The sequence below is a fragment of the Poecilia mexicana genome, unplaced genomic scaffold (genome assembly GCF_051168715.1).
Source record: "Poecilia mexicana isolate PSO_F unplaced genomic scaffold, ASM5116871v1 scaffold_18, whole genome shotgun sequence".
In the NCBI taxonomy this organism is placed as follows: domain Eukaryota; kingdom Metazoa; phylum Chordata; class Actinopteri; order Cyprinodontiformes; family Poeciliidae; genus Poecilia; species Poecilia mexicana.
Window position 1 is genome coordinate 7,386,922 of NW_028263387.1, and position 10,382 is coordinate 7,397,303.

Consider the following 10,382-nt stretch of genomic DNA (forward strand, 5'->3'; position numbering starts at 1 on the left):
AGTTCGTTTTTTCTTAATTGCGTTTTTTAAATGAAATCTTCCTTCGGTAATTCAGAAATTAATTAGGAAAGAATAAAAATAAGTAAGGACTCTGTTAAGATTTTAATATAATAAAGAGGAAAGTAATGTAAAATCTGGTGTTTCAGTTGAGAAACTATTGAATGAACTGAATGTCGTTATTTTGTGAATTTTAAGAGCTTTAAAATTATAGAAGAAATGATAAATTATGTAGATGTTTGCATATATCGTGTACCTGTGTTGAGTGGATGTGAATGAACAGTAGATATTTCTTTATATATATATATATATATATATATATATATATATATATATATATATTCCTCTTTTGACATAAGCTTGTAGAATAGTGTTTTATTTTGTTTCAGTTTTTGTAATGTAAACCTATATAAAAATACAAAAAATCTCATTTGATTTATTAGTTTTAATCAGTTTAATATTCGATGAGTACCAACACATCTAATCTGTTGTATTTTTACCTGATTTTCTAATACATTGAAATTCATGTCTGCAATTTAATAACATGAATTTGTCTCGGACTCCATCCTGTTCTTATTAAAAATAAATTAATTTTACCATTACATATTTTGTACCATCTAAAAACTTGACTTTAGTATAGAAGTGAAGTGGCTGAGATCATAGCTCAGAACCAGAATTACTGTTAGTATTGCAGATATAATATACACCAATATTTCCACTGGCGAATAAAATGAATTGCAACTTTAAGAACATGTATAATTTTGGGATACTTTGTTCCACCGTGGGGTTACATTTGTATAGTTTCAAGACTTCATAAATAAAATTGAGTGCTTATGATAAACTTGTTCGTCAAAGCAGCAGCAGCAGTCCAAGCTCTTAAAATAAAGTGTGTGGCTCTTAAAAGAGCCGTTGTTTGTTTTCAGCGGGTATCGGGGAGTTTACTTGGCCTTTGCGGGCTTCTCGGTCTTCTTGGGCAGCAGCACCGCCTGGATGTTGGGCAGCACTCCACCCTGAGCGATGGTGACTCCACCCAGCAGCTTGTTGAGCTCCTCGTCGTTGCGGACGGCCAGCTGCAGGTGACGGGGGATGATGCGGGTCTTCTTGTTGTCGCGGGCGGCGTTCCCAGCCAGCTCCAGGATCTCAGCGGTCAGATACTCGAGCACAGCGGCCAGGTAGACGGGGGCTCCGGCACCGACCCGCTCGCCGTAGTTGCCTTTGCGCAGCAGCCTGTGAACACGGCCCACTGGGAACTGGAGTCCGGCTCTAGAGGAGCGGGTCTTGGCCTTGGCTCTGGCTTTTCCTCCGGTCTTTCCGCGGCCACTCATTTTGTTGTTGCTTCTTAACGGAGATGAGACTCGAGAAAGAAATGCGAAGCAGCGGCTGAAAGCTGCTTTTTATGTCCGCGGAGAGGAGCGGGATGATGCAGGCGACCAATCAGAAAAGCTCCCAGCAGAGCGGGACGGAGAGGCGGACTTTTTAAACGCAGCTTCCTCCAATGAGCGGCGGACATTAAGCCGGGAGGAGACGCCTCTGGGCGGCGCTGAGCGCCAGGAGGAGCCGCTAACCAACCAGGATCCGGAGCGGAGCCGCAGCGTCACAGAGTGACGCCCAGAGCCTCGGCTTAAGAGCAGCGGAGCCTCGGCGGTTTGCATCATTTCTCTCCTGATCGTGATAAGAGAACAAAAGCATGGCCAGAACCAAGCAGACCGCCCGTAAATCCACTGGAGGCAAAGCCCCCAGGAAGCAGCTGGCCACCAAGGCAGCCAGGAAGAGCGCTCCGGCTACCGGCGGCGTGAAGAAGCCTCACCGTTACAGGCCCGGTACCGTGGCTCTGAGAGAGATCCGTCGCTACCAGAAGTCGACGGAGCTGCTGATCCGCAAGCTGCCCTTCCAGCGTCTGGTCCGAGAGATCGCTCAGGACTTCAAGACCGACCTGCGCTTCCAGAGCTCCGCCGTCATGGCTCTGCAGGAGGCCAGCGAGGCCTACCTGGTGGGTCTGTTCGAGGACACCAACCTGTGCGCCATCCACGCCAAGAGGGTCACCATCATGCCCAAAGACATCCAGCTGGCCCGCCGCATCCGCGGAGAGAGAGCTTAGAGGCTGCAGCTCCAACTAACACACAACGGCTCTTTTAAGAGCCACACACACCTTCATTGAGAGCTTGTTCCCCCTTACTTGTTTACCCAATTAACATTAATACCACTATACCAGGTATATCGGCGTTTTATCATTTTAGTGCTAGACGAAGCTATTTTCTGGAAGTGTGACCGAACTATGTAAAAATGCAGCTTGATTTCAATGAGATCAAGGCACATTCTCATGAATAAGGTTTTTAATTGTGGCAATTTCTGACAATTTTGTTCAGAACCCAAAATTCGGCAGAGCTAAAGGAGCTTGTGTGCAATTTCTTAATTCAGAAAATAAATTTTGATTAGCTTAATCTGATATCTAGAGTTGGAAATATGACTGTTTGACCCTTAAAATGAAGAATTTGACACTTTTGAGATTTCTTGTAACCTTTTCATCAGTCAAAATATTTTAATATTTTGAATTTATCTTTACCTCGTCAAAATGTAAATGCAGATGTTTTGAATTGCTGCTCAAGATAGTCGATGTCCAATTTAAGAATATAAATGCAATAGTTAGAAAGCTAAACTGCACACAATGAAATATCTTTATCGGCTCAGTAATGTTTTAGTGTGGATGTGTGGATTTTTATCGCATTTAATTTATACTGCTTTGTTTCAGTAAAACTACAGATAGATCTTAACTAGTGGCTAAATACGGTGCATAGCAAGTCTTTTGACATGATTGTTTCTGTACATTGTCCCATACGTTAACTCAAGTTCAGAGGCAAGATGAAACTGCTAATTTACCAAAAATATTTAACACAGGAAAATCTCAAGTTTTATTTTTTAACATCTCAAACATTAAATTTACTTCACTGCATTTCCCTTATGTTTATTCACACACACATTCTTTGTAGATTTAAAGTTAACTTAACAAAAATGTTTGATCAACAGCAAACATACTAAACTGACTCATTCACTTGGAACATAATAGGTTGCAACAGTTTCACCAAAGTTTGATTCAAATAAATCTTACAAAATGACAAAAGAAAACAAAAACTGACCTCAGCCGACAAAACAAAAATAGGGAGACGACATCAATTGGTAACTTCTTCTAGTGTTCTTGTCCACTGCATTCAGGTCCCTCTGATTAACCCAAACAAACCCACAAATCCAAACTACCAAAGCCAAAAACAAGACTGATGTAACATGAAAAACCAACTTATGAATGAAAGATAAACAAATAGAAGAAAAAAATGTAGATGTCAGAGAAAATAACAGTCACGTAGTGGAAGGGACGGGCCTTCAGACTGGTTCTTCTGGGTTTGAACCTTCCAACTCTCGGCTCTGGAAGGAGAAAGAAAACACATTTGTCATATTCAACGTCATCCATTAAACTAATTGTTATCCTTGTCTGACTGTAAAACATGACACTGATTAATTATATTGTGCTATTAATATAACTGGATAGAGCAGTTTTACAGGAACCAAAAAGACAATTGATTTACGGCAAACAACAGCTAAAGAGCCTTGGTGGCGCTACACATACGACTTTGAACGTTACAGGTTTTTTTGATTCTAAAAATAAACTGATTAAGGCCTAAACACACATGGAGAATGGTGGTAATGCATCACACATATGCAGTTTTAGTCATTTTGGACAACTTATTAAGGTGCAAAGAAGGAAGGATCTGCCCCTGGATCTTTCACACCAACAATACATCAATTTTTACTCGCCTTAAAAACTAAGATTGGAAGTAATTTTCAGTAATCATAACCATGTTTTTGTAGAAATGGGGTGCTATGTCTTTCTCCTAAGTAGATCTGGGGTAATCTATCATACTTCAAATGAGTTAACACTGGAGACAATGTATGAAGTGTAAAATGATATAAATATTCATAAGATTTTGAGCATTTTGATTACCTGATTGCTTATTTAAATACCAATAGGACACCGGGGTATGAGTTGGTGAAGGGGAGAATTGATCCGGAGTCATAAACATGAACAACATGGGAGAACACCAGCTAGTTCTTATTAAATGGTATATAGCACTTCTTCAGCTATTTTTCACCCATTCACTCTCACACTCACAGTTTAAAAACAGTGCCCATCCTGACATGTGACAGGAGAAAACCGAAGCCAAACCTATAATCTTCTGATCACAAAACGATTACTCTACCCACAAAGGTACAGTGGCTAAGCAGTAAATATGCTTCCTTTCCTTTCCTTTCCTTAAAAATGTCTTTGTTGTGAGTAAGGAACCATTGTTATCTGCATGTAAATAAGCGAGCCATATTATCTCACCTCTTTCTACCTATTTAGTCTGGATGTCAAAGGCCACTGGACCTCTGATGGTGAATCCAAGGAAAAAGGAAACTTGCCGTGCTTTCCAGAGACTTCTTTGTAGATTGGCTTCAATTTCAATATGTTTGCTGCCAACAGGAAGAAACAAACTGTAGTTCCTTACTACCCCTTCAAACTTGATCAGGCGTTCTTTGACTTTGCCATCTCTGAATATGTCTTCATTTGTCCAGTCTTTCATTTTGCAGTCTGAATCCGTTCCTTGGCTGTGCTCAAAGAACAGATGCTCGAGAACTTTTCTGTGAACAAGTCTGTCCAGATCTTGTCCTTTTCCGATGAAAAACAGAGGTTGGAGGTATCTTGATCTAAAGTACTTCTGGTATGTCTTTTCATATGAATGGCCCATTTCCTGGATTTGTTGGTTCAGATCAAAGCTACTTTTATTTTCACTGTCTGCAGGCCACGACAAGAGTAAGGCTAGCATGTGCTGCTCAGGAGGATTACTGTGATCTGGCGGTTTTCCCTGTTTGAAACTTTGAATTAAAGCTTCAGGAGAATCAAGAAAGGTTGCTTTCAAGTTCCGGGACAAAACGTAAGCCAGAATGTAGTTGGCTTCATCTGATCTGGACTTTGTCTTTGACCATACTTTTATCCAACCTTTGGCTATACACTTGAGTAGATCTTCAGAGTACTCTCTGTCCATGCATGCAAGCACTCCTGCAGATGTTGTTGCAAGGTTCTGCTGAAGCTCATGCTTACACTGATCGGCGTTTGGTATGACCTTTGCTGACAGCGAGTCACCAACAAACTTCTTTTGACATTCATAGGTTTCTTCCGAAATGTATGCAGGGTCATCTCTCTCTATGCTGAGCTTTGAGAAGGTCAGATACTCCGCAAAAAACTCAGCTTTTTTCTGAAGGTCTCCTTTAAGGTTGTTTACCAGATCATTGAAACTGGAAAGACTGCTGTCTCCAAGTTCTTCCAGGACAGAATCAAAGGACACCTTCTTTGTCAGAACTGCTTCCCACCATTTGTTTTTCTTCGCAAGCAAGTTATAGAGAAGGTTGCAGACCTGTACAAACCCAAACTGCCCTCTGCAGTTGAACAGACGTGAGAATCGAACTGTCCTATCACTAGAGGTGTCCATCTGATGTTCTTCTTCCGCAAGTTGTTCTTCATGCTTGAAAGCCTCAATAGCTTTTTTGGCTAGCAGCAAGACTTGTCTTGGGTTTGAAGTTTCCCCTATGTTCTTGAGGCAGTTCTTGTGGACCTGACCCAAAGTGTCAGCGATGAAGGAATTTTGGGGATCTCTTTCCTTTGCTCTCTTTGCCCACATTTCGGCTAGGTTGTAATCTTTTAACTCTATGTAGTAGAAACGAGCAAGAGCTTGAGGGAAAAAGGGATTGTGAGGAAATTTATTTGATGCCACCTTTAAGACGGACGCACTCTGGACCTTGTGCTCTTGTTGTTGGATATCCAGAATGAGTTTTGAAAATCTCTCTTGTTCCCCCTTAACCTCTAAGCTGCTGTTTGGGTTGAGTTTCGTTTTAAATTCTCTTTTGGTCAACATGTCTTTAACGAAACGAAGCAAATATATTGGGAACTTCCCATGGTCCTCGTATCTGTAGAAATCATTCAGGAAGTTTCTTGCTGTGTCACTTCTTGTCACCCCTTTATCAGCCAGGACTTCAGTACAACACTTTGCTATCAGTGGGTGAGCCATACGGACCTTTCTCTCTGTTCTTTCATCTTCTTGGAAGGTGACAATGAGGTGACTAAAGGGCTGCATTTTGTCTTCCACTGATACGTCTGCAAAAGCGTTGCTTTCCTCCTTGAGGAAGTCGAGGCACTGAGATTCCAGCAGATAGGATCCTGGTACATAGGCATTCAGTAAGGATAGGAAGGCAGCTAGCTGGGCCTTCAAGGGTCTCTGTGCTTTTGAACAAGATCTAATTATCTGGCAGGCTTTGTTGATGTATTCTTTTGAGAAATTAGTCTGCATTATGTTAAAGCCATGGAACTCTCGGATCTTTTTGCCGTACTTTTTAGTGAGCTCCTTCTTCTTTTCATTGAATTTCTGCTGTTCGTTCTCTGACAGCTCTCTTTTTAGAAAAACATTTTTACTTTGTACCAGGATATCCTTTCTCACACAGCTTAGTAAAACTGCCACAGGCATGCGGGTGACTATGTTATGTTTCTTGACGGTCATCATAATGCTCTCTTGGAGCTTGTCAAGGATCTGCTCATCATTTAGTAACAGAAGTACTGTGTTCTGGTGACCGAGACTGCCTGCCGTAAAAAGATGGACCACTTCCTGCGCCACTCTTGTGGTGTTTGAGGCCGAGTTTGTAAGAACTGCACAGCGGAAGGTTTTCTTTAAGTCCCACAACGCCTGCATTGCCATTGTAGTTCCTCCGCTTCCTGACTGGTGGAACAGTTTAACTGTGGACATCGCAGGGAGTTTTCTTTTCATTTGAATTTCCTCCTTGAGTTTTTCAAATCTATCCCGTTTGATAAAAAGCGTTCCAGTGCCAGATGATGCTTCCTGCTCGTTAATGTGAAAGTTCAGCCAGTTTGGAGGGGCCCCCCTGTAAAAGTTTTCCTCTCCTTGTTCTGTAAACGTTGGATCATCTCCTTCAAACTGATCTGCATAGAGAACATCTAACAGAGAAAAGAGATCCCTAATGTCACTTTTCACATATATCCTACGGCCTGGAGCAGTGGACAAGGCCGGTCCGGTTTCCATGTCAGATTTTCAGTTTTCTGTAAAAACAGAAGAAAAATCCAGATTAATTTTTGAGTGAATGGTTCAACCTCAGCAGTTCACTGAAGTCACTGAGATTGACTGACCTGCTCAGTAAGTCCAGTCATGAAGTTTATTGACACTAAATGGTAATATAACAAAGCGGAAGAATTGGAAATAACAACAGCTCAACCATAAATTTGTTGCCCCAGTAACATCTTGCAGAGGGGTCAAATGTCCATTTTGTGCCAGGTGTGGGGACAGAAAGGCCTCAGAGATGTCAGTGGTCAGAAGAGAACGGACAGACTGAGGTGTCAGAACAGCAGCTCAAATACTCGCCGGTCACAGCCATCATCTCCAAACACACAATGTTTGTTTTTGAGACGCTGATTACTGACAGTTTGCAGCAGCGCAGAAAAAAGTCCATCTTCTTGTCAAATATTTTTTTGAGTCTTTGCTGCTCCCTTGAGGAAAAAAAAGACAAATGAAAATAATTTTTATGATACAATAAAGTGTACAGAAAAACAATGATTATGAGGCTCAAAGACCAAACGGTTTGACAACATAGTAGTGACATTTGTTCCAGCCCAGCCTCTCCTCATCGAGTTTTTATGTTAAACTTTATGGAAACTCTTGCAGTAAATGAATCTGGATGATGTCATATTGAATGGGAGGGACTAGTATCTATTAAACTCACATCAGATTGTTACATAATACATAAATATATATATATATATATATATACACACACACACACACACACACACACACACAATATGTTGGTCTGAGTGGATAAATATGTTGTCAACAACTAAAAAAGAAAAGCTCCCTTGCCGATAGATTAAAGATAATGGGCAATTAAAAACAACACAACAAAAATGTTAACCAAGCAGATCTGATGGGGCGTAGCTTCTTAGTTCTGCCTGTCAGAAACTCAGTTCATTGTTTTCCTGTTCTGGTTCTTCATTCCCTCTGACTCAGAACTGAGGACACAGTGTCAGAGGTCAGAGAAGCATTTGGTGCACAAGTTTAGCAGATCTCATCTTGCCAATCCTGTTTGTTAATATTTCATTGTGTTGAGTATTTAATAAAAACAAAATATGAGAATAAATACAATTGGCATGGGCAACTGATACAGCTAACTTCTCTGACATAAACAGAGACCTGTTACAGACTCAACTAATTTTACTTCAGTTGCAAGTTCAGTTTATTTACGTTTTTGTTTTTGCATGTAAGCTAAGGCTGTTTTATTTTTTGAGTTATGAAAAATAATTAAGTTGCTCAAGTTTAAGTTCAAATATATTTAAAGTTCTCACAGCATTTTACTGTCAAAAATATAAGCAGCAATGAGTCTCAAATAGAGTCGTGGCAATAGAGCTCAAGAACAGTTTATTGATCCCACGGAGGAAAAGTCCATTTGAAGTTGTCACAAAGTGCCTTTAATTTTGCGTAGGAGCTGAAAATAAGATTAATCGATGGGATCTCTTCATCCGTGGTTGTTCCAGGCGTTCGACCTTATCCAGAAATTTAACTTGGACGTTTGAATACAAATTTTGAGAAACACAGAATGAAACGTTCTTACCTGTGAGAGTCCCAGCAGGTGTGCAGCTACTGAACAGTCAGGCGAGGCTATTTATCACTTTGACGTTGACCCGCCCCGTGTTTTGAATATTTTCTAAACACGATGTGTTTCTGCCGTTGTTCTTTGCTCTTTCCCATTAACCATTACATCTACCTGTAACCACAGTTCTGCTGTGTTACAGATTTCAGGTCTCTTTAGAAATGATGGTTTGGTTCTGCTTTCTTTGGCCTGGACAGATTAAGAAAAAAGAAATTCTAGATTTCTATGGAAAAAATAGTTTTAAATTTATGGATTTAATGCAAAATTGTAGGAAGTTTCAATTCAACAAATGTAAAGCTTTCTTACGTCATTACATTTTTATTATTATTATATTTTGGCTAATATCTGCTCTGAAAGCTATCTAAGGTTGGCGTCCCATTAAATTTTCTCGTGCTGGAAACATTATCCCTGATTCTTCTATTTACAAACAAAAATTACATTTACATTTTTGTTGAACAAACGATCGCCTATAAGAGAATTTCACTGAGCGTTGCTTTACAAAGCGATTTGATTTTCATCTGAATTTTGTTTTCGTCTCACTCAGAGTATTTGACAAAGACATGACAAAATCTGAGGGGTTTCACCAAATAACAAGATGCCCTATAATTTTATTGCCATTCCTGATAAAAATAAAAAGTGAAACTTTATCTCTAACTGCACGCAGAAGCATCGTTTCACACTAAAATATAAATATAAATATTTTCAAGATGTATTTGTTTCATGAAGCCTCAGAGAGTTCATGGTCTCATGTAATCTAGGAGGTTCCTGGAACATCACAGACCCACAGCATCACAGTTCCTCCACTATACTTCACAGTGGGAATGAGGTTCTTTCCTCGTATTTATCTGTTATTTTACCTTCCTGTCAAAAAGCTAAATCTTAGTCACATCTGACCAAAACACACATTTAAAGTTACAGGAGAGTTTTAGAAGGTCTTTGTTTATGTCTGTGACAGTAGACCAAAGGACGACTTTATTTTCCTAGCTTCACTCTCCAAAAGGCAGCTGGAAGTAGATAAAAACAAAAATCTAAGGGTTGCTATGGCAACACGACAGCCCTGCGATGATTCAAAGTTTAAGATTCCTTTGTTTATTATTTGTGCAGAGATACATGAGGTGAAATGCCAGTAGAGGAGTGTGACATCATGTGATCATCATCAAGTGATAGATCAGAAACCGAATGTGCCTGGACACGATCAATTCAGAAACATAAATTATAAGTAATAAAGGGACCATTCAATGATTTATTGAATTTATAGATGCTAGCACAACTGGTTGTGTTAGATTGATGATTATTTGGTAACACTTTATTTGAAGAGGTGTGCATAAGACTGACATGACACTGTCATAAACATGATATAACATCTGTCATGAACATAAAGAAGTCTTTATGAATGTTTATGACATTTGTCATGCAGTGTCATTCGGTAAAAAATGACACTTTTAATGCAAAGTTGCTCTAAAAGTTGCATTGAAAGTCCATTAAAAGTGCCAACTTTGCATGATTTTGTAAACAAGACAATTTAATATCTTCTTTGTGCTTGGGAATAAACTATTCACAGACATTTCAATACCTGAATTAGAAAAGAGAATGTCAGAAATGTTAAAACTATAAATGCATTCCTCAAATAATAATTGTACTAACTGGTG

General features: G+C 39.7%; 3 protein-coding genes across 4 annotated transcripts; 1 reads left to right on the forward strand and 2 right to left on the reverse strand.

Annotated features, from left to right (window-relative positions):
- Positions 1–344: 344 nt before the first annotated feature.
- LOC106925199 (histone H2A-like) lies at positions 345–1,366 on the reverse strand. The gene has a single exon (XM_014999354.2). The coding sequence runs from the start codon at positions 1,320–1,322 to the stop codon at positions 936–938; it is 387 nt and encodes a 128-aa protein (XP_014854840.1). The 5' UTR covers positions 1,323–1,366; the 3' UTR covers positions 345–935.
- A 291-nt stretch (positions 1,367–1,657) lies between these two features.
- LOC106925198 (histone H3) lies at positions 1,658–2,768 on the forward strand. The gene has a single exon (XM_014999353.2). It carries the CDS (start codon positions 1,685–1,687, stop codon positions 2,093–2,095), a length of 411 nt encoding a protein of 136 aa, XP_014854839.1. The 5' UTR covers positions 1,658–1,684; the 3' UTR covers positions 2,096–2,768.
- Positions 2,769–2,882: 114 nt separating this feature from the next.
- Positions 2,883–8,919, reverse strand: LOC106925201 (sterile alpha motif domain-containing protein 9-like). 2 transcript variants are annotated; one of them, XM_088016269.1, is made up of 4 exons: positions 8,695–8,919; positions 7,511–7,576; positions 4,373–7,132; positions 2,883–3,414 (listed from the first exon to the last, which is right to left on the reverse strand). In XM_088016269.1, exon 3 carries the CDS (start codon positions 7,113–7,115, stop codon positions 4,383–4,385), a length of 2,733 nt encoding a protein of 910 aa, XP_087872395.1. In that variant the 5' UTR covers positions 7,116–7,132; positions 7,511–7,576; positions 8,695–8,919; the 3' UTR covers positions 2,883–3,414; positions 4,373–4,382. The 2 variants fall into 2 exon arrangements, with proteins under 2 accessions (XP_087872395.1, XP_087872394.1); XM_088016268.1 differs by having other exon boundaries at positions 7,220–7,576.
- Between the last annotated feature and the right edge of the window lie 1,463 nt (positions 8,920–10,382).

Coding starts and splice junctions, on each gene's coding strand:
- LOC106925199 (XM_014999354.2), bottom strand. CDS start 1,322: ATGAGTGGCCGCGGAAAGACCGGAGGAAAAGCCAGAGCCAAGGCCAAG.
- LOC106925198 (XM_014999353.2), top strand. CDS start 1,685: ATGGCCAGAACCAAGCAGACCGCCCGTAAATCCACTGGAGGCAAAGCC.
- LOC106925201 (XM_088016269.1), bottom strand. CDS start 7,115: ATGGAAACCGGACCGGCCTTGTCCACTGCTCCAGGCCGTAGGATATAT.